This window comes from Elephas maximus, chromosome 6 (genome assembly GCF_024166365.1).
Source record: "Elephas maximus indicus isolate mEleMax1 chromosome 6, mEleMax1 primary haplotype, whole genome shotgun sequence".
Classification (NCBI taxonomy): Eukaryota; Metazoa; Chordata; class Mammalia; order Proboscidea; family Elephantidae; genus Elephas; species Elephas maximus.
Genome location: NC_064824.1, coordinates 69,193,494 through 69,217,564, shown reverse-complemented (window position 1 = coordinate 69,217,564; position 24,071 = coordinate 69,193,494). Strand labels below are relative to the sequence as shown.

Genomic DNA, 24,071 nt, shown 5'->3' with positions numbered 1-24,071 from the left:
AAGGTGGGGTAACCGTAATGGGGATCTTGTTCATTGGACTTATATACCGCAGGAAGCTTTCCCCTTGCCCTTGTTCAGCTCCCTGATAGAGGGAGTGTGCGCTAACCTTTAAGTTCTCCACTGCCAAGGTGCACGCAGGCCTTCCGGCTGCTGATCTTCAATGACCCAACATTAAAGCTGTGTGCTTCATGTACCTGACAGCTAACATGACTTTCAGGGACCTAAACGCCAGGGTCAGAGAGGCTTTTGCCACAAGATGTCTCGAGACAATGTGGACTTGCCATCATCTTCCCGGGGACTGCTCCTCTCAGCATAGCTGCCTCAAACACGGACATTTCTGGCCAAACTCATTTACGAGTTTGTAAATAGTTTCCCTATTAAGGGAAATTTCACTGATAATTCTAAACTAGAGCCCGTGCCTGCAGATCTCGTCCTTCTCTCTCTCTCTCAACAGAAAAACCTGATAATGAACAACAGAAATGAGTTTAGGCTTGCTGAAGTAAACCGAAGCTTTAAGCGTTCTTACACAGAAATATGACACATTTGGAAAAGTTTGATAGTTGTTTGTTTTCCTTTCAGGCTTATACAATATTCTAGCAATAAGGAAATTTCTTTAAAAAAAAAAAAAAAAAAACTTTGTTTTGCTTTAGATCAAAGTTTACAGGACAAATTAGTTCTCATTCAAAAATTTATACACGAATTTTTCCGTGACATTGGTTACAATCCCTGCAATGTGTCAGCACTCTCCCCCTTTCCCTTTCCACCCTGGCTTCCCCATGTCCATTCCTCCAGTTTTCCTGACTCTTCCTGCCTTCTCTTCTTTGCTTTTGGGCAAGTGTTGCCCAATTTGGTCTCATTTACTTGACTGAACTAAGAAGCATGTTCCTCATGCGTGTTATTGTTTGCTTTATAGGCCTGTCTGATCTTTGGCTGAAAGGTGGACTTTGGGAGTGGTTTCAGTTCTGAGTTAGCACGGTGTCTGGGGCTATACTTTGGGAGGTTCCTCCAGTCTCTGTCAGACCAGCAAGTCTGGTCTTTTTTGTGTGAGTTTGAATTTTGTTCTACATTTTTCTCCTGCTCTTTGGGACCCTCTATTGTGACCCTGTCAGAGTGGTCAGTGGTGGTAGCCGGGCATCATCTAGTTCATCTGGGCTCAGGCTGGTGGACTCTCTGGTTCCTTTGGACTAATATTTTTCTTGTGTTTTTGGTTTTCTTCATTCTTCTTTGCTCTGAAAGGGATGGGACCAATAGATGTATCTTAGATGGCCACTCAAATACTTCAGATCCCAGACACTACTCATCGGAGTGAGAATGTAGAACATTTTCTTTATGAACTGTGTTATGCCAGTTGTCGTAGATGTCCCAGGAGACCATTGTTCCCAGCCCTCAGCCCCAGTAACTTGGTCCCTCAAGGTGTTTGGATATGTCTAGGAAGCTTCTATGGCTTTGCCTTAGTCAAGTTGTGCTGACTTCCCCTGTGTTATCTTGCCCTTCGCCAAAGCTGACACTTGTCTACTATGTAGTGATTTCCCTTCCCCACTCCTCTCCTCTCATAATCATGAATTTTTTTTTTCTGCCATTTAAACCTATTCTTGGGTTTTTATAATAGTGGTCTTATACAATATTTGCCCTTTTGTGATTATTTCACTCAGCATAATGCCCTCTAGATTCATCCATGTTGTGAGATGTTTCACAGATTCATCGCTGTTCTTTATCGTTGCATAGTATTCCATTGTGTGTATGTGCCATAATTTGTTTATCCATTCATCTGTTGATGGACATCTAGGTTGTTTCCATCTTTTTGCTATTGTGAATAATGCTGCAATGAACATTGGTGTGATATGTCTATTCCTGTGACGGCTCTTATTTTTCTAGAATATATTCCTAGGAGTAGGATTGCTGGATCATTTGTTATTTCCATTTCTAGCTTTTTAAGGAGTCACCATATTGTTTTCCATAGTGGTTGTACCATTTTACATTCCCATCAGCAGTGCAGAAGAGCTCCAACCTCCCCCAAACCCTGTTTTTGTTCATTAAAAATTAATTCATATCTGTCTTTAAAAATTCTGGCAACATGCAAGTGTAAAAGAAGAGAAGTTCCCTTAATTCCATACCCAGGTGCCCTAAGTCAAGTGCTTCTTGAAGATGCTTCCCTGAACCTCAGGCTGACTTATTAATGCCAGTCTCAACGGTGGCCATCATGACTACAGATAGAGTGGAGGACAAGAAAGTCATTCAGGAAGTCATTAATTCTGATTACAAACTCCTTGGTCCCTAAAAAAGAGAACTGAAGGTCACTCGCAGTATGGTTGCTATGGTAAATAATGGATGGGTTTGGGAACCCAGAATACGGCTTCAGGAGAAGACACTGGTAAAACCCCAATTCCAGTCACTGTCCAGGACCTATTTTCTTCCTCAAGTTTATATCACCTTTCTGTTCTGTCTCAAGCAAGTCCTGGGCCTTGGGGTGGTGCATCTGAGCAAGTGGGTGCAGGGAGTGTCAGGGCGGAGCTCCTAGTGATGCCAGCCTGGGAGAGAGCCCACTTGCCCTTCCGCCAGCCTGCTGTTCTCTTGTTCAGGTAACTGGCCGTGGCCTTCACCCGTTTTTCTTCTATTTGATCAAACTGGCTCCGTACCCAAGAGGCCTATATAGGAGTGCTTTGGTTAGCCAAGCCATAAATTCTTCTTACTAGATCTAATGCAGAAAAAATATCAGAGGTAAAAGGATCCCTCCTCTAGTCTGACACTTTGCTAAGCGATAAAAGTAAATACCCGTTCTCTTGGTAAACAAGCTGTGCATTTCCTTATTACCTCCTTGGGTTATGAAGCAGCTGACTCAATTATCAAGTAAAAAAAAAAGCCAAAACAAAAAAAGTTGCTCTGAGTCTATTCCAACTCATGGCGACCCCATGTGTTGCAGAGTAGAACTGCACTCCGTAGCATTTTGAGATTAAAAAAAGCCAACAAAACCACTTGCCATGGAGTAGATTCCTGCTCATGGAGACTGTGTTTCAGCATAGAACTGCACTCAACAGAACTGAGCTCCATAGGGTTTGCAATGACTGTGATCTTTTGGAAGGAGGTCTCCAGGCCTTTCTTCAATGGAGGCTCTGGGCAGATTTGAACCACCAACTTTTACCGCAGCCAACCGCTTAATTGTTTGCACTACCCAGGGGCTCCAGGAGGAGGCAAGGTGCCTGTTAATTATAGACAGGGCGGGGACAGGCTCCATGAGGGAGAGAAATGCGTGTGCAGGGCAGGGCTCTCACTCCTGGCTACTTGTCAAGAGTCCTCTGGGAAGTTTTTAAAAACCACAAAGGCCTAGGATGGGAACCAGGAATCTGCATTCTAATCTAGAGTCAGGGTTGAAAAACCTCTGCTGGGCGTCAGGTAATTAAAGGGGAAGGCCTTTACCTCCAGGCTGGGAGAACAAGCCTTCCTTAAGAAGTGTTATAAAGGGGCACTCGCTGCAGAAAAAGCCTTTGACAAAGAAATAATTGAAATAAAATACCTTTTATTTTCTAATAAATGTACCTGCAGCCAACAGGCTGTAGGGCTCTCCTGCTGTGTGAGCTCCCAGTAGGACCCATCTCTTGAATTTTTAACCCCTGGTTTTTCTTTTTTCTACCTGCTGAGCTGTTGGCCCAGCCAACCCTTCCTTGATTCAGCTGCCAGACAATGTTCCCTTTCTGCTGACTCCAAACCACTTGTTATTCACTTCTTGCACTTTGCATGGACTTTCATGAAGCCACTTTATTTTCCTGCCCACACTGCAAGTTCCTTAAAGGAGGGGTCAGGCCTTCCATGTAACTACTGCTGTCACAGCAGCCCATGGCCTCACATCCTTGCTTCTGGCCACCAACGGCAATGTCCCGACATGTGAGCTGAGCCATCCTTGAGCTTTAATTGGTGCCTCAAAAATGAGAGGCCACAAGGCTGTTCCTAGGTCTTTGGAATTTTCAGGAAATGAGGTAAGCTAAGCTGTTCCAAGGTAAGCAGGTTTAGCAATGGACTAAACAGAAAACAGGAACAGAAATCAGAGGAGGAAAAGATAAATCCATCCTCACGGTCTCTCCTGAAGAAGCTCTTTCCTGCTCTGCTGCTCATTTCAGGGCTCTCCACCTCTGGAGGGACCGTGGCTCCTCCTCTCTACCCCCCAGACTACCACAGCAGGTTTGCTCAAATGCAAACCTTTGTTCTCACTACTCTTCACCCCAGCCTCCTATCCACCATAGAAACCGTTCAGTGACCCCTCAGTTTTAAGACAAAGATCCCACTCACGAGAGGACACAGGGTCATAGCACACAGGGTCATACAGGGTCCGAACCCTGTGCTCTGACTCCTTGCTGATCCTCACTTATGGCTTTTCCTAACCTGGAAAGGCCTCTGGTGTCTTTTTTGCCCGATGCTTCACGTCAAATGTCACCTTTCAGAAGCCTTCCTGCCCCTCGCCCCAGCCCCCCTTGCCAGAAGTGCCTCTTCTCCTGGTTCCCATCAAACTGTGGGTGAGCAGTGGAGCCATGTCGTATGCTCACCCTGAAGGCCCACATCCAGCCCTCTGTGGTGCAGCAGGGGCTGCCAACTGTCCCTCACTGGCTGCCCTCCTTCCTCCTTAGTTACGCATGGCACCCTCAGATTTAGCTGGGCAGCTGGTGGTCCGGAAGTCTACATTTCCTGACCTCCCTTCCAGCTACGTGTGGCCTGTGACTCCACTCTGGCCAGATGTGAGGCAAAGAGCTGTGTGCAAACCTCTGTGAAGTGACCCTAAAGGAAGGGGATGCCCTTCTCTCCTGGCTGCCTGGAATGAGGATGGAATGGCTGGGGTTCTGGCTGCTGAGACCATGGATGCCCTTGGCAATGGACACCACATCCAGGAGAACTACAAGATGGGAGCCGAGATCTGACACTGGTGGGCCATGCAGGCCTCAGACAAACTAACTCCAACTATCTCAACATGGGAGAGAAACTCTCGATTAAGCCACTATTTTAAGGATTTTTGTGATAACCAACCCAGAGTAATGTCCTTCCCCCTCGTGACTGCCTTGTGCCTTTCTGGTGTGAACACCTGCACACGAGTGACCACAGGGCTTTTCATTCTGAGCCTCACTTCACCTCGTGCGCTGGCTTTGGAGCTACAGCTCTGTGACAGCACCTGTCCTGGGTACCCCGGGGATCAATCCTTCAGTTTCCCTACAAGGCAGAGAGTGACCTGCTGTTAGGGACATCCCTGTTTCTGGCCCCTGAACAGGACCTACTGCTATCTATAAGGACCTAAACTGGTTTCTCTAAAGGGAGAATAGAAAAGCTGTGTCTCCCATCTCAGGGAAGAACCAGTGAGCTAGTCTAGGCCAGCTGCACTTGTCTTCCAAGTGAGTGCTGAGAACCCCTCTCTTTCCACAAGGCTCACTGTTTTATATATGCTTACAGACATTTTTCTGAGATGGCCCAGGGCTCTCATCATTCTCACATGAGGATTGTAGCCTCGAGAGAGTTAAGAATCACTGCAATGAAAGAACTGCTTAAAAAAAAAATTGGAAAGCCGAAAAATCACTTACTTGCTTTTTCTTAAGGTGTCTCCTTACCTTGTATTTTTAAATTTTTTATGTGAGCTGCTTCTAAGTAACAACTTGTTCAACTTTTACCTTCCTGGAAACTTGAAAACTATAATGTTTAAATGTACTTGTATTTTTCCTACCTGTTATAAGCTCTTTTTAAAGAAACAGGATTGCTGACTGTTGACTGAGAAAAATAATCTAGAGATATTTCTAATGCAAACAGGAGAAGCTATGGTTACAGCTACAACCTTAGTCTATCATTTAGCTTCAAGTACAAACCTGGCTCCAGAAATGGATATATTAGACAAAGGGGCTGGCACAGGGCCTCACACTGGAGGTTCTGGGTTGGTGCTACTAACTCTGGCTTCTGCAGCGTGGTCACAGAACAGCTACGTGTGCTGCCACACCCACCACTGCAGGGGCGTGAGCATCTTCCTACTAGTGCCAGGTCAATGACCAATGGGTCTCTTTCATCTTATTTCAAAAACAGTGATACAAGATGTGTTTAATCTCATTCAATAAGTCATTTCCAGTTAATTTTCCACCTCTCAGAAAACTTAGTTTCGAGAAAGTAAAACATAAAACGTAATTACATGAAAGACGTATGACATACTGGGGAGTAACAAGTGCATGTGACAATTAAGAGTTGTGATTTACATACAACACAAGAAGAAAAGCAAAATCACTGTAATTTATTGCTGTGTCTCTGCTTTCCCAGTATAGCTACAGTATTGTGAGTAGCCACAAAGTGCCACCTTCTGGTTGAAAACTGTGCAACACCTCCTTTATTTCTTTTTAAATGCCATTTTATGGTGGACCTATTTATAAAGCAACAGCAGCAGTTACAAAAAGTCTGAGTAATCTTGAGAACGTAAAACAAGATCTGTGTACAGGCTGAATAAAAAGATGTTCAATTAACAGTGCACACTGTGTAACTTTAACAAACATCTTTAGTTGGAATTTTCTTGCAAACCTCAACAGAGATGCAACTCAGAGAGACCAAAAGTGAAATATATCTTCCTTTCACGGTTTAGTGAGGTGGTTTGCACCCTTGCAAACGATTTACAAAGTAAGAGAAATGTTGCGTGTGAGTACTAGGCATAAAATATTTCATTTTCTTACAGAAGGAGCAGTGAGGACACAGGAACCTAGAGGACACCCTGTTACCACCTTTCCCAAAGATGTACACCCTCAAGAATGGCAGTGGAAGCCTGGCAGCAAGCCACTCCTAACAATTCTTTTTGGTTGTTTTACAATACAAGCAATTTCTGACATTTCCCTTCCCGGCCTGTGAGCCCCACCCCAACTTGGCAGGATACAAGCCCACACCCTCTCGCTGAGTTCTCCCCTTAGGATTATTTACAGGATGCCTACAGATACGGTACAAACTAGAATGAAATGAATGATAGTTTGCATTTCCAGACACGCTCCTGTGGTTAAATAAACACACCACGCTGATTCTGCAGAATGGTTCACAGTGAAGGTGACTCAGAAACATTTGCATCCGTAACCACAGAAACAGGCTTCTCACTGGACGGGGCGGGTTTGCTGACTCTGTCCTCAACAGCAGTTGGGGCCTCTGAAGTTGGAGGCATCGCATCCACAGTGAGTGAGGAGGCAGCGTCTGCCTTTGCAGTAGTCGTGATAGGGTCAGAAGGTGGGTTGCTGGGAAGTGGAAGGGAAGACAGCAGCTCCCCTGAGCCTACTGCAGAAGAGACCTCTGGAACCAAAGGGAATGACGGGAGGAACTCAGATGGCATGGGGAGAGGTGCAATGCCAGGTAAGTTTCGGGAAGACAAGGAAGGAAGAGGTGGCAAACCTAGGACAAAAATGGCACACATCATACATCTTCCTAGCACCAAAACAGCAGCAGTGATAGCCAAACAAACCACAACTTTTGTTTATCCCCAGTTGAAGGCCATGACAGAGTTAAGTATTTACTGTGATACCAGCGGCCCAGGAAGAAAGGTTCCCCTGGCTTCCAGGCTCCATGTGATTCAGCCCAGCACTGAGGGAAACCCAGCTCAGGGAAGAAATGATTCTCCTCGTCAGGGAAGACTGGGGCCCACACAGCAGGCAATGCATCTCCACTGAATGTCAAGTGGGAGAGCTCCCACTTGCCTCAGGCAAGCTGCAGGCTTATAGCTGCTGTCTCGACAGACAACAGAAAGAAGAGCTACAGGGGCTAACCGTTCTGTTCAGCCCCTCCTATTTGCCCCACCCTAGGTATGCAGCCTCTGTTTAAGTCTTGTGATAGAGAACAACCTATATTCTACCTGATGGATTTACTCTGATGATTTTACAATGCAGAATGAAGGAAAAGAATATTCTTTAAGAAACAAAGGAAAGGCGGGTTGTAAAACACAGGTTCAGGGTAACCACTGGGCTGCTGAAACACTTAATGCTCTCACTCAGTCAATTTCGAGAAAGGGCAGAGGAGGTGCCAGGAATATAGGATACAAAAGAAAAGACAAAGGGAGTGTGAAGACAGTAAATGGTAAGAGTTCACTAGTACTTCCTTTGTTTTTTAAAACCCTGAGCTGAGGAAATCCTGGTGGTATGGCGGTTAAGTACTACGACTGCTAACCAAAGGGTCAGCAGTTCAAATCTGCCAGGCGCTCCCTGGAAACTCTAGGGTCAGTTCTACCCTGTCCTGTAGGGTCGCTATGATTCGGAACCAACTCAACGGCACTGGGTTTGGTTTTTTTGGTTTGAGCTGAGGAACGAAGTCAGTTAACAGGATGGGTTAATGAATAAAGAGAGATAACGAGCATTACAACAGGGACATTTAAAATCCAGACGTAAGTGTGGCAGTGTACACCACAGTGTAATACGATCATTAGCTGGCATCGCTGATGGGCCAAACCACTGAGATTTGCAATTCAAAATAACCCTGACATGCGGCCACCCCCAAGGTTTGAGGTGATCTGGGTAATCATTAACTATCAGAGCAGACTTGTAGGACACTCTGCTGCTTGGTTTTCATCAGTGTGTAAAACTGAGCATAAACACTTTGAATATCTGCTACTTGTAGCTAAAACCACACACAGTTTTTATTATAACATTTGTTAATAAAGGAGAATATTTATCAAATAACAAGCCCAGCTGACTGATCAGAGGTGACAGTTTTGGTTATCTGCACTGAGACAGCCAAGGTTTCTGGGTCTGGGCTACAAATAACAGGCACGTTAGCCCCTGGTGGCAGTGGCCCAAACCCAAATAAAACAATGGGGAATTCATTCACCTCCTCTGGACGAACTGTACACCCTTCATCAATCAGTTACTGTACTGCTAAACCACTGTTCTTTATCTCTACAAATGGCTTTTAGTGGGACTTGAGCTGCCAGGATGCAGGAAGAGGAGAAAGAGGGTGGAGAGGCGGCCAGGCAGAGGAGGGAGGTGGGAACACTTGCTTGTAGCCTCGAAAAGCTCTTGGGTGGTCTTTGTACCCATGCCCTCATCTTCCTAGTCAAATATCCCCCTAAGATTCACAAAGATGTTTTTAAAGTTTTTTAAATAAAAGGATTAGTATTTATTTGAAGTAGCTGAAATTTGTTAAATCATTCTGTCCTTTCCGAAAAAACTGAAATGGAGGATCGGCTTTCCTGGCTGCAGTTTTTTTTATTAGAGAGGGCGCTCCTAGGAGGGTAGGATCTGCAACGTACCCGGGTTCACGATTTCTGGTACGCCAACACCTGGCATGATGTGTGGTGCAGGGAGGTTGAGGTTGGGGAGGGTGGGCAGGTTAGGCAGTCCTCCTCCTGGTAATGGCATCAGACCTGGAGAGAAGACAAAAGAACAAAAGGTAAACCACTTCACCTGGGTGAAAAATGAGTCTCGTACACTGAAAAAGATACTGCCCACTTCAAAGAGAATACTGGAAACCACTTGATATGTGGCAGCTTTGTGTTATAATAACATTGTTGTTGTTCGGCGTCACTGATTTGGACTCTTAGCAACCCCACATGACAGAGTAGAACTGCCCCATAGGGTTTCTAGGCTGCAGTCTTTAGGGGAGCAGACCACCACCTTTTCTTCTGAGGAGCCAAAGGTGGGTTCAAACTACCAACCTTTCAGCTAGCAGCTGAGCATTTAACCTTTGCACCACCAGGGCTCCTTATAATAACAGTAACAAGAAAACCTAACTTAACTGAAATATATTTCTATACTTAAGTGATCAGATGGCTAAATGAACAAAGGTTAAAACAACGAACACTGCTAAAACACTGGAACAAGAATGAATGAACAAAGGTTAAAACAACGAACACTGCTAAAACACTGGAACAAGAATGACAATGGCCTGCCTGGCTGCCTTGGAGAAATGGCTGATTAGCTCAGCAAGTACGGCAGTAAATGGAACTGAATTTTTCACCGATGGTTGAAGTTTATAGTCTCCCTGAATGTCTTCTTTAAAAAAAAAAATAAAAAAATTTAAATTCTGAAAGTTTCAGACTTACAGTTGCAAAATAGCACGACGAACTCCCATGTATGCCCTTCACCCCAATTACCCACACTTCCCATTTCAGCATATTTGCTTTATCACTCAGTGTGCGTGCACATGCTTGTTCGATGGCTATGACTATATAACGGCATCTTTTAGTCATACAACGAAAGGCTCTCACAGAAAAGTACATTTGATCATTGAAATATTTGATTGTTATCAGCTGGATTAAGGTACTTGGTATTCACAGAAATAAAAAGAAAGTTAATTTAATATGAGAACTACTAAGACCCAAATAAGGAGCGCTATCTCCCAGGACACAGTGTCTATTCACATAAATATCAGAAAGACCTAACCAAGTGGGTGCCGAAGAACAAACTTTTCCACATTGCTTGCTCCTGCTCATGCTACATTGTGGGTGTTGGGAGGGGTGGGGGGGGTGGTTAAGAAGTCCCAGGCCCTGTGGCTAACTAGCTGGGTGACTAACATCTGTTTGTCTGCTTAGGAGAGGTGCTACTTGCTCTCACTTATCACAAAGTCACTGCAGAGATAAAATGCCACTAAAAAACCTAAAAGTCACTACCTAGGTATAAGATTTTTTTCATTATTTTTTAAGATGCCAAGTATGAACAATACTATTATCATTACACACATCTTGAATCCTCTGCTGCTTACCTGGTAATGTAGTAGCTGGGTTTATTGGCGGCACAGAAGTGAGGGACTGGTTTACTTGCGGTGATAATAATGGTACTGTTGGTATGCCTGAAATAAAAGCAAATTTTAAAAAACTTCTAATAAACTCAGTGGACAAAAAGAGCCACAGACTCTATGAAGACAATCTTCAGTGCCTCCCCCTTCCCGACTGTCAGGTTTTCATTCAGTGTCAGTCCTGACTTCTGGCTGCATCACCAACCACACACATCTGTCATAGTTGATCTACCTACTCTGCCTACAGCCCTTACAGAAGACTGTGAGCAGAGCCGGGGCCAAGAGGGCAGAAGGCTCTGCCATCCCACCCCCAGGCTAAGCTCACTGGACAAGAGATTTACAGCTGAGCTAAGCAGGGCTAGATCAGAAAACTGGAAACCTGGAAATGGGACATAAAGAGTCACATCAATCTCTACTGGGCTCTTGACCTGACAGACCATGTAAACCTGGGGTTGCTGGGGGCCTGTGCCCTGTGACCAGTGAACACTGGTCTGGAGGACAGGATAAAGGCAGATGGCCTGAAAGAGACAAAAGAGCATGTGGACCTCCAGAAATGGAGAGTGACTTGGCTTTCTGAATCTCCATTTCCTTGACCATAGGTTCTATGACATTCCTTTGAAGTCTTCTAATACATTCAAAATTTTACTGGTGTTAGCTTAAGAAGATTAAATTATTCATATACAAATAACCTTCGGGCACCATCTCTAATAAAGAGCTATCTATTAGTGTTTAACACCTACTCAAGTGGGAGGTTTGCAGATGCCTAAACAATAGTAATACTGTACGTAGATTCTAGATTGTCTTACCGAAGTCCGTTTAAATACCGTAGCAGGAATGCATTTTGCTTAAAAGTATGAATCAACCATTTTCAGATAATCTTTAATTTATTTACTCACCCATTTACTTTTCTGCAAAAATTGGAGGCATGCAAAGTAGAAAAAGCCTAGCTGAAGCATTTGCAAAGTTTCTACTAGATCCCTGGCTATGTTATTCCACTCAAATGTCAGAAACTCTTCTACATTCTGAACCAAACTGTTAGGTACTGTGTGGATTATTAAGTGGTCACATACAATAGCGATGCTTTAATTTTTTATATTTGTCTTTGAATTTTAGTTTTTAGAAATTTATAGCAGCTTGGATTGGCTATCAAATTTCCACTAGTTCTTAATAAAGTCTTTAACATAGTTTCTTTTTGTCCTTAAAGGGTAGAAACACTCATGGTCTCAAAAGGAACAAAGTGGATCTAAACTGGAAATTCTAAATCCGAGGCCCATGAACAGGCTTCATGTAGTGTGTGGAGCTCCTGAAATTGTAGGTAACATTTGTGCGTATGTGCATTTGGGGGGAAGTGAGTTCTTTGCTTTCATCAGATTCTCAACGGGTTGGGGTGGATGGTTGGTTTGTTCAGTCAAGTTTTGGGGGGACACCTAGATATCGTTCTAGGCACTGAGGCACTTTACAGTATGAAGGAAACAGAAATCTCTAGTTTAATTGAATTTATATTCTAATGAGACGCAGGAGATGAAAGGGAAACAAACAAGTAAAAAACACAGCATGTAGACAGTGATAAATCTTCTGCAGAGAATTCAAGCAAAGGAGGACAGGGGTGTGAGCGGGTGCACCAAAAAGGTCATACTGATCAATGCCATTTCAAAATGATATATTTATCTTTCTAAAAATTTCATAATCCAAAATATTTCAAATCCACAGAAGAGTTTAAAAAAATACATTTTTATATTTCTAACGTTACTTCTTGGGCGTCTGTGCAAGCAATATAATTAAAAGTGAAGACAGAATAATAAATGCTTAACGAAAAAAAGTTGTTTCTAATATGTCATGCTAGAAACATTTTAGTATTTTTAAACTGATTTACTCAAAATGAAAATGCTGATTTCTCTTAAGTCTCTTTTGAGCAATTATTGTTTTATTTACACTTTAATTTTAATATTCAGGAAACAATTTCCCTGCAGTCTAACAAAGCCAGGGATCTCAGTAAATGTGCTTATAAGAAAATACAGAGATAGCAATAATGCAATGAGGAGAGATTTAAAATAGGTCAAAAATAAACTGGGACTTGAAGAGAAATGTCACTTATTGCAAAGGTTAGAAGAGCTGCCACATGGCACTGGAGCACCCTTATTATAAAACAGTTATCAATTGTTGCCTTAGGAAGTACCCCAACCCACCTTTTACTAAGTCTATTCAGGGATAAACTGAGAACCATCTGAGGGGAGGTAAAAAAATCATAATATTATAAAAAAGAATTTGAACACTACTTGAATGAAATAAACTTTAAGATTCCTTCCACCTGTATCTATGATTAGATACTAACGACATTAATATTTAATTCCATCTGGGAAATGTTCTAAAACTGGACTGTGATGACGACTGCACAACTCTATAAATTTACTAAAAATCATTAAATTGTATACTTAAAACGAGTTAATGTTATGGTATGTAAATTGTATCTTTATGGAGCTGGAAAAAGAGCCAGCAAGAAGTAGGGGGTGGAGAGGTATGTTACCATGCTGATAACTGGTGAAGCTGGGTGACAGGTAATGGAGGTTCATTATACTACCTCTTCTACTTTTGTGTATGTTTGAAATTTTAAATAATAGGAAGTTAAAATTTTTTAATTTCGATTCTTGGGGGAAAAAAACTAAGACCCTGAAAAGAGCTAAGACTGAAACCCAGGGGGCCAACTCCAGATACTATACTCTTAACCTTACTTCATCTTGGTGGACTATTTTAAACCCACCCTGAAACAAAGTGAGGTATAACTAAATTTTCAATCTCATTCCCGCTGAATCGATTCCGACTCATAGCGACCCTATAGGGCAGAGTAGAACTTCACAGAAGCAGACTGCCACATCTTTCTCCCATGGAGCAGCTGGTGGGTTTGAACCCCCAGCAGACCTTTCAGTTAGTAGCCGAGCACTTAACCACTGTGCCACAAGGGCTTCTAAATTTTGAATACAAATATTAAAAGAGCTAAAAAATAAAAGGTGCTAATGAAATAAAACTTCAGTATTTCATTCACTTACTCAAGATTTACTGAATATAAAATATATTCTTATATTCTGAAAACCATAAAATAAGAGACTATGAAGATTTCTTAACATGCTAAGAACTGCATCATCTGACCCAGGGATCTACCCTACATAAGAAAACATATGTCTGCCCCAAAACCTGTACACGAATATCCACAGCAGCATTATTCACAACAGTCAAAACTCACGTCTTCCTCAGCTGATAAACCCAATGTGACACATTCACAGAATGGAATATTATTCAGCCATAGAAAGGAATGAAACAATGACTCATGCTGCATCATGGATGAACCCTGAAAACATTATGCTAAGTGAAAAGTCAGTCACAAAGACCATCTATCGTATGATTCTATTTGTATGAAATGTCCAGAAAAGGCAAATCCAGAGAGACAGAAAGTAGATTAGGGGTTGCCTATGGGCATTGGGCGAACATGGAGTGGCTGTTAATGGGTACAGGGTGTCTTTTTTGAGGTAATGAAAATGTTCTGAAACTGACTGTGGTGATGGCTGTACAACTATGTGAATACACTAACGAAGCACTGAATTATGCACTTTAAATGGATGGTATGTGAATTGTATCTTAACACTGTTAAAAGGGAGCCCTGGCGGCACAGTGGCTAAGTGCTCGGTTGCTAGCCAAAAGGTTGGCAGTTTAAACCCTCTAGCAGCTCCACTGGAGAAAACTGTCGCAGCGCACTTCTGTAAAGATCATAGCCTTGGAAACCCTACAGGCAGTTCTACTCTGTCCTGTAAGGTCACAATGAGTAGGAATGGGCTCAGTGGCAACAGGTTTGTTTTTAACACTGTTAATAAAAATAAGACAATACTAAAAAAAAAAAAGGACTATATCATGTAGAACAAAGAATAAAGAAGAGAGAGAAAGGGAGACATGTCCCCTGAGCAAGACTGAGCCCCTAAGAAAGGAACAGTATCACTTTTGTATCCCCAGTGGCTTCTACTTAGAAGACATACACGTGTTTGCTGAGTAAACAGAGCAATTACACAAAATTTAAAGGTAGATTCCTGACTCCAAAAGTTGTAGACTCTAAGAGAAATATAGGGTCTAAAATGCACAGAGGTGTCAATGCTGGTCAGTGTGTGCATGGTAATTCAGCACCAGCTTATGAGGACTGGGCCTGTGTGTCCATGGAGAGCACATTCACAGTTTTCAAGGTACACTGGCATTATTTTGTAAATTTCTATAGTTGAGAATATCATGAAAAACAAAGCAGGATGAAAACAATATACATTTCTGCACACCTGTACTGAGAACACTGCTGACGGCTGGTGGAGCTGAGCTAATAGAAAGTCCAGACAGACTCTGTTCAATTCCTGTAGTTCCTGGTGGTGACAAAGACGGGGGATTCACTGAGGACAGCTGGACCTTTCAAAAAAAAGAAAGAAAATTACTTGAATTTACTTTAAAGAAAATATAAATACTGGCTTTTACCTGTCTTACAGATACATTTTTTAATCATATACTACTTGTCAAAAGTTTCCACCTACACTTCTGCCTTCAGACACTCCTTCCTCACTGTGATACATGCTGGGGATCATGAACTGTCAATTCCACGACGCCATGTCACTGGCATCATCCTACCCCCAGTTACACACAGAATTCTTACTACTTCCTCTCTAGAGGGAGATTCCACTCTCTCCTCCTTCCTAGCTGCTTGACTCAAAAGTCATTTGACCCTACCCTTAAAATTCTACTGCTTTTCTCTTCTCTCTGAATTTCCGGCCGGTTTTTCTTTAAAACTTCCATTGCTCGTGGAAGCAATCACCTTGAAGTCTTAACACCATGACAGATTCCTTAGAAGATTCTCAAGATTTCTAATCATGAGTCCACTTAATCTTTCCTCACCAATGAATGAATGGTGCAGCCATATCTCCACCTTCAGGGAAAAAAAGGGGCCTCTTATGGACTCTACAGATGGGCTGTCTCATCTCACTTCTGAATATCTTCCACCACTTGGTACATTCCTACACAATTTGTATTTTGGCCCTTCCCCTAGCTACCGTTTCACTCTCTGATGTTCTCAGACTGCACATAGAGGCCCATGGGGGGCAGGATGCCCTGAGTGGGGCAGTAGATATGGTGGTAGGAGTCTGGACATGTAACCACACTAGTTTTGGCTGTGAGATAATGGGCTTGGGGGGCTTAAACATCTCAGTAGCTCCCACTCACTTCCTCTAGAATTGGGGATGGTCAAACTGTGTACCACAAAACAACAGGGCAGTAGCCCTCACTTTACAACTGTACCAGTTTTTTTCGTTTTTTTTTGGGGGGGGGGGGCCTCGGTTTTTATTTAGCTGTGTAAGTAAGAATTAACTGTCCCTGGATACCTCTTACAAAGAAACATTTTAAAAACTATGTTGTTGTTTTTAGTTGCCTTGAGTCAATTCCAACTCATGACGATGTCACATGTGCAAAACAGAACTACTCCGTAGGGTTTTAAAGGCTGTGACCTTTCAGAAACAGATCACCAGGCCTATCTCTTAAGGCATCTCTGGGTGGGTTTGAACTGCCACCCTTTCAACTAGTAGTCAAGTGCATAACTGCTCTTATTCCTTAAAAAAAGGAGCCCTGGTGGTACAAGTACTTGGCTGCTAACCAAAGGCTGGTGGTTCAAACCCACCAGCAGCTCCACAGGAGAAAAGACCTGGTTATCTGCTCTGGGAAAAATTACAGCCTAGGAAGCCCTATGGGGCAGTTCTGTTCTGACCTATAAGGCTGCTGTGTGTCAGAACAGACTTGACAGAAAACAACAACTATATTCCTTCAAATGCCTCACTGTGATCCTGTAATTGCCCCTCACTCACCTTCCACCCCTCCACCACCCGCCAGACACTTAGCTCTCCTTGCTTTCTCAATCAAGCTTCTTGAAGGAGCAAGTAGTAGCCAACCAGTAAACCACTTGCTGTCAAGTCAATTCTGACTTATGGCAACCCATGCGTCTCAGGGTAGAACTGCCCTCCATATCATTTTTCATGGCTGTGACCTTTCGGAAGCTGATTGCTAGGCTTGTCTTCTGAGGTGTCTCTGTGTGGGTATGAACTATCAACCTTTCAGTTAGTAGCCCAGCACTTAACCATCTGCACCACCCAGGGACTCCTAAGCACTAGCTGTTACCACCTTATCATCCCTCACATTCACTCTGTATCTTCTGTAATCTGATATTTGCACCCTGTCAAGTCTCTGAAACTGCCCTAGCCCAGGACATGATTTTTTTTCATGCCCTCTCTCACCTGATCTCTCTGCAGCAGCTGACAGTGTTAACTATGCCCTTTATCTTGAAGCTCTGTTCTCCATTTGGATTTCTCCTCCAAAAGTTCCTTTGCTGGATCCTTCCCTACCCGTGCATTTAAATACTAGAGTTTTTCGAGATTCTCACTTCAGTCCTCTGACCTCCAACTAGGTTAAGTTACCCTCTCTTCACAGATGATTCCCCAATCTGTATCTCTTAGCCCTGTCCTCATTCCTGAAATCCGGACCATTATATCTAACTTCCACCTGCATGTCCTGAAAGTATCTCAAATTCAGCATGCTCAATATTAACTCATTATTTGCCCAATCTCAATTAGTGCTACCACCAAACATACGAACACTTGGCTTGTTTTAGTGGAAACTCTACCATGTACTCAGGTAGCAATGCTGTCTTACCTCCGTAAATCCATCTTTAAGAGGAGTAATAGGTGTAGCAGTCATCTGTCCTGGTAGAGAAATTTTCTTTCCTTCTTCAAATGGGCGTGTAGGTATTCGATGCAAATAGCCATATCCAATGCCACATCCTAGGCTATAAAAATATTTTTTCTTAAAGTTATTAATCACAGCTTGCATTTTTTGAGATGTTTGAAATATAAAAACAAATAAAATTCCATTATTTTAAATAATGTCATCTTATCAGAGGTCTCCCCTGACCACTACCCTTACTCTCCTTTATTTTTCTTTGACCTTTTACAACCATCTGACACACTGCTTATTTGTTTATTGTCTGTCTCCCCCAATAAAACGTATGTTCCTGGAGGGCAAACACCTTGTTTTGTTTACTGGCTAAATGGTTCCTGGCACATGGTAGGCACTTAATAACAATTTGTTGAATGAATGACAAACAGCTTTCTACCAAAGAGCTCAAAGCACTTTGGTATGACGATGTCATTTACACATCGCAGAACTTGACACAAATCAGTCACATATGTTTAATCCAGATTCCACTTCTAATTCATCCTCCCACTGCCACCAGAGACATCTTCCTAAAAAATGTGATCATATTGCTTCTTCACTTAGTCTGTTGGCCTCTCAATATTCCTTTCTCCATCTTCCTTTTGGGGAGTTACTTCCCTGCTGCTGCAATGCAATGCTGGTAGGAGTGACAATTAGGGTGCCTGGTCTGTTCAAACCAAGGAAGTGGCTCAAGACTAAAGATAGGCCAACCAACCTCTTTTGCCCAGGGCTGCAAATCTTGGTTGTAACAGAAAACTGAAAATGGCTTTATCCCCTCAGTGGAATGCTGATAAAATTGTCAATTAGTCCTTGCTATCTAAATCCCTAGAAATGTCCTGAGCCTGGTTCTTCAGCTGTTTCTTTGACTTTATGAGCTAGTCCATATCAATAAATTCATTTCTGCTTATGACAGTAACAGTAGGTTTCTACTCTTTGGAACCAAGGAACTTCCTACTGATAAATATCACAGTCCCAGTGCCAAAAGTATATCCAAATTCCTGACTGTGGTATTTAGGGCCCTCGGTGAGCAGTTCCAACTTACATTTCCAACATGATTGGTTCTATTTGCCAAATTACTTGACACTTTTTGAGTAGGCCATGTACTTATACCTCTGTGCCGTTCCTCTGCCAAGGCATCTATTTTCTCCATGGATACCCCCACCACCAAAAGTGGACAGTGGCCAGCTTCAGATCTTCCTTATCCAAAGCTGATTTGCAACATGATATCTCATACTACAAAATTACTTGTTCTTTCTTCTCTCACTTTTCCTGCTTTCTATCATCAAAACTGCAATTCCCACAGTGGTCTGGATCTCAGAGGGATTTAGAGGAAGAAAGTAAGATTAAATAATTCATACTGTTCAAGGGTGCCCTTTCAGAGGTAGCTGCACTTTGAAACAAGATGTTTATTAATCACGATCACTAAGTAGTGACAGAGAAGGTACTTGAGGCAACAGCAAGACCCTTTCTAAATTTAAAGACACCCCATAAATGAAATTGAGGGAAATATGATGCAATGAATGAAATGTGGTCAGCCTCTGGGAAAGAACGAAAATCTGGGTAAAAATATACCATATGCATGCTCGAAGGGCAGACTCAGGAAAATGGCCTGTACGGGCCTGAACAAAGCAATGGCTAATTAACAGTATTGAGCTTGTCAAAAAGAAAAATGTTTTCCACAGAAAAGGTATAATCAGCACTGAGTCTAAATAAAAAAAAAGCCCCAAAGGACAAGAATGTAGTAATGTTTAATCACCTTAAATAAAAATTAAAGAAGTAGAAATATTCTTTGCTACTGGACTCCACCATTCCTAATCTCTTCTTGCATTCTGATTCCATGTTCACCAAGCACTCTTGTGGCACTAATCTGATCCGAGAATTCTCCTAACTGGAAAAGGGGGATTTTTCTATGATAAATTTTAAAAGTGCCACTCTAATGAATATACGGCTTCTTTGCAAATTTACTTTATATGAGGCAGCTCCTCTGAATCAATCAATTTTGAATACCCTGAGGAGATCATATTTCTGGGTGTTCACAAACCTGGATAGTGGACGATAATAACTTGATAATTACCTAGAAAGACCAGATTCATAAACAATACTTCCACCTCACTTTTCTCAAATGGCAACAAGGTAGAATTCTGGCAGTGAAATATGCTCAGTTAAAGAATCTCACATGGTATGGGTAAAGATATTCTGGCCAAATAAAGGGTTTACCTGCTTCCATCAGCTAAGTCATCCTTTTCCCGGCAAGGGTTGGATCTTTTACAACTCATTTAGGAAAGCTTCCAAATCTGAAGTTTTCCTATGATTATGGCTTATGCTCTATAATTCCTCAAATATAAAAAGATTGTTAGCTGTTAGATCAGTAAAGAAAAGAACTATAGTGTATATACCATATTTCCTTAGATGTGTGCTTTTGAAAAATGAATTGTTGGTTTAGATATTCTAGGTCAGCTCTTTTCTTGAGAGGATCTTGTAATAAACCAATAGCTTCTTGCAAAATAAAAACAATCGGTGTTTACAACACATCTGTATAGGAAGTTGAAGTAATCGTAACTTAGTGTAAAAAATGACCTTACCTGCCTTCTCCACCCCATGCAGAATTTGGTGTGATAATCACCTCTCGACAGTTATCAGTGTCTGTGTTGTACACATAAAGTTTCAATGGTTTTGCTTCATGTGTTTCAATAAGGCTGAAAAGATCTTCAGACTGCAAAAGCATCATAGGAGAAAAACATATTTATGTTACTCTACTTTAGAGCAGTGGCTCTCAAACCTGGCTACTCTCAGAATACCTGGGAAACTTAAAAAAAAAAAAAAAAACCCAAAAAACAGATTCTGGGCCCTGCCTCAGACATAGAAATCATTTATTAAAACTGATACACCAAGCAAAGTTTAATCCAATATATTAGCTACCTACAATGTGCATGACCTTGTCCCCAACTCCGTTAAGACCTAGTCAGTATTCTTAGTAAAACTCTTCCACATCCAAGCTCTACATATTCTACTTTTATTATCCAATATTAAAACCTGGTTATCAGGGCATCTTATTTTTTCCTTCCATTTTTGATTTAGCAACGTATACTTCCACTAGCTACTGGATGAGGAAACAGATGTGACTAATATAGTCAAAAGGAGCCCTGGTGGTGCAAGGGGTTAAGCACTCAGCTGCTAACCAAAAGGTTGGCAGTTCAAACCAGCCAGCTGCTCTGTGGCAGAAAGACCTGGTGATCTGCTTCTGTAAAGATTACAGCCAAGAAAACATCATGGGGGAGTTCTACTCTGTCACTTGGGTTCACTACGAGTCAAAAACAACTCAACGGCAAACAATAACAGCAAAACATAGTCAAGCTAATTTTGTCACCTTAAAAAACAAAAAGACCAAAACAGGGATTTAATTTAGTCTTGAGGTTACATAAGAAATTTCTGTATGCCATACACAAAATCTTTGGAATTGCCACACTGACGTGTGTTTTTCCTCACAGCTATGCCTAGTAAGAAACCTCCCAGATGTCCCATTAAGCACCCTGCAGCATAAGCTATCTTGACTAGCAAAGACCTAAATTTCTACTTTAAATGCAAAGTCTGCGGATATACTTCTGAACTCAAAAATCAATGAGAAAATGTTATATACGTTTTATTATTAATAAATACACTAATTACCTCATTCATGACTGTATCTGCTCCAATGATATAATCACTGTGAGGTCTAAGACCTGCTAGAGCCGCAGGAGAATTGGATTCCACTTCCTAGGATGACCAAAAAAAAACAAAAACCCAGAATTAATATATAGAACATAAAATAATTTTAACAGTCCACAGTTCTTAATTACAGTGACAAAAAAAAAAAACCTAAATCCCTGTCTTGTTAGAGATAATGTCAGAAACTCCAGAATACACATGATTTAAAAATCCTAAGCATAAACATTAGAGAACATTTAAAAAATATTTAAAAATACTACTAGTATCTGCTTTAATATGGATAAATTATAGCTGCTTCTCTTCCTCAAGCTTTTTCTTTTTAATCCCTATTTCAAAAGTAATGCATGCTGATTTTCAGAAACTAAAAACAGTCAAATAATAATCCTAATTAAAAAAACACTACAATCTTACCAAACCCGAGATAAACACTGTTAAAAGACATTTCTACATTGTCTTCTTAAACTAGAAGGAACGGCTCAGTTAATACTTACCAACACATGCCAAACATTTTCATTTGCCCCATCAAAGCTGCAGAAACGAATGCTCACTCCCAACAAGCCCTGGCCACCCCACATATTGCTTGGTGTGACTGAGGTCTCTCTCAGTTCCAGTGTTTTGCTGCTGTAGATAAGCATTTTTACAGGTTTTTCAACATTTGCTTTCAGTAGATCCTTAAGAGTATCATTGTCTTTATTCTGTGAACACACAGAAATAATTTTCCTTAATAGATACAAACAATGTTAACCAATCTTAGTTTACGTATCCTATGGGCCTACAATAGTAATATTAATAATCAATATAAATAAAACATTCAATAGGCAAGAAGTAAAGCATAACTGTTTTTAAGCTCACAAAGAAAAAGAGCTTCACTAACATTCAGAGGTTCCTCAAAGTAAAAGAATGTTAAGAAATTAGGTTAGCAACAACTTCATCTGACTTTTTTTATTAGTTGACTATGAATTACGGAATTTGCAACCCAACACTATTAGGAGTGATCTAGGGCTTAAAAACAAATTATTTCATAAAAAGTCACATTACTAGCAAATCTGGGACAACTTTGGTTTTTAAATCTAAAACATTTGCTGGGGTTGAAGTTTGATTTTGGACTGTACTCCTACATATATATTTTATTATGTTATTAGAAACTGGAAGGAAAATAAATGGAAACAGTATGCTAAATATTTCATTACATAAATGAATAAGGGCCATTATATGGGACATGTTGATAAGAACTAAAATGTTAAGACTGTTTTGAGAAAATAAACTAACCAAGAAGCTACTGCATAAGAATTTTCTTTGCTGAGATTACATAATTTCCTTCTTATGGGACTTTACCATGGGTAAACCAAAAGCAATTTATAAAAAATAGTTCTAATTCTACACTTTTGGAGCACATCTCTCTGATTCTAGTAAAATTATTTGTATATCGTGGATCTTAGTTTCAAGAAAAATAACAAGTTATTTGCGAATGAGTCTTTACTATTCCATTTATCAACCTACAAAAAGCAAATATTTCAGTCTTAATTACCTCTTCCTGCTCACAAAAATTAAGTATTTAACATAAGAGGTACAAGTCTCCCAGGATTCTACCCACCCAAGGTAGTTTAGTGTCTGAGCTATTTTAGACTTGACGTACTAGTATTTTTAATAACACACAATTATTTTTACAAAAGAGGCACTATACACAATGTTTTATAACTTGCATTTTCACTGGGTAACTTCCCCTGGACATTCAAAAGCACATTTTCTAAAGACCCTTTTTTTTTTTAATAATAAACATCAATCCCACATATATTTAAAAATACCGTTTCCATAGGATTACAAAATACTATGGGCAAAACTACAAAAGGCTAAACTTACCAATCTTGAACCATTAATAGAAACAATAAAATCGAAGAATGGCTCCAGTCCAGCTCTATGTCCTGGCGAATTTTCTTGCACCTGTAAAAACAAAAATGCCAAATATAAAAACTGAAAAGCTTAACTAAAAATTTTAAGCTGAACTTAAAAAGCTATTTCTTTTCAGTGAAAATAGATAAACTGCATGTATAATGAAATACAGGTACAAACTGTTCTCACTTCTCTTCGTCTTTCCCAGAAAATGCCCTTCCTGCCCTCTAAATTCTACTCATTCTTCCAGTTCATCTCTCCCATGAGGTTTGCACTTTATAGTTCCATTTCACTCCACTTCTCACTTTTTTTTTTTTTTGGTGGGGGGCGTCCTTCTAGCACTCAACCCCTGACATACCAAAAAACTCACTGCCATCTAGTCAATCCCAACTTGTAGCCACCCTATCAGACAGAGTAAAACAGTCCCATAGGGTTTCCAAGGCCGTAAATTTCTACAGTAGTAGACTGCCACATCTTTGTCCCGTAGAGGGCTGGTGGGTTCAAACTGCCAACCTTTTGGTTAGCAGCTGAGCTCTTAACCACTGCACCACCAGGGCCCCTGGTCCATGACACAGCAGACATTAAACCATTATTACTGAATGACAAGTTCACACTAATTTCGTGAGCATTTATTCCGTTAACTAGTTCTGGCAAGGCACTATTCAGTTAAACACAGTCACTGACCCCAGGAAACTTACAGCCTGTTGGGGGAGAGGTGTGAAGAGGAAGGAGAGCCAGAGGACACACGGCCCTCTAATCACTATACAAAGTTCTAAGAAGATGATTAATTCTGATTAAAGAGGCTTCACAGAAGAAAAAAATGACATTTGAATTGTGCTTTCAAAACGAACATTCAAAGGTGAAGATGGATAGGGGATAAGGAAGGACAGTTCAAAGCCGAAGAAATAATATGAATAAAAAGACAGAAGAAGGAGTTTGAAAAATGAGGATCATAATTTAGTGTAGCTAATTTTTTTTTTTTTTTTAAACAACAGGGT

At 41.1% G+C, this 24,071-nt stretch overlaps 1 protein-coding gene across 1 annotated transcript in view; it reads right to left on the bottom strand.

Moving 5' to 3' along the window:
• Nucleotides 1–6,228: 6,228 nt before the first annotated feature.
• The window catches only part of GORASP2 (golgi reassembly stacking protein 2), a 37,093-nt gene continuing 19,250 nt past the window's right edge, over nt 6,229–24,071 (bottom strand). Inside the window, exons 2-10 of the mRNA XM_049887407.1 lie at nt 23,044–23,124; nt 21,675–21,878; nt 21,145–21,231; nt 20,061–20,191; nt 17,419–17,551; nt 15,015–15,138; nt 10,672–10,758; nt 9,221–9,334; nt 6,229–7,374 (exon numbers count right to left, since the gene is read on the bottom strand). Coding sequence (XP_049743364.1) covers nt 7,028–7,374; nt 9,221–9,334; nt 10,672–10,758; nt 15,015–15,138; nt 17,419–17,551; nt 20,061–20,191; nt 21,145–21,231; nt 21,675–21,878; nt 23,044–23,124 — 1,308 coding nt within the window. The 3' untranslated portion in view covers nt 6,229–7,027. The remainder of the gene's footprint in view (nt 7,375–9,220; nt 9,335–10,671; nt 10,759–15,014; nt 15,139–17,418; nt 17,552–20,060; nt 20,192–21,144; nt 21,232–21,674; nt 21,879–23,043; nt 23,125–24,071) is intronic.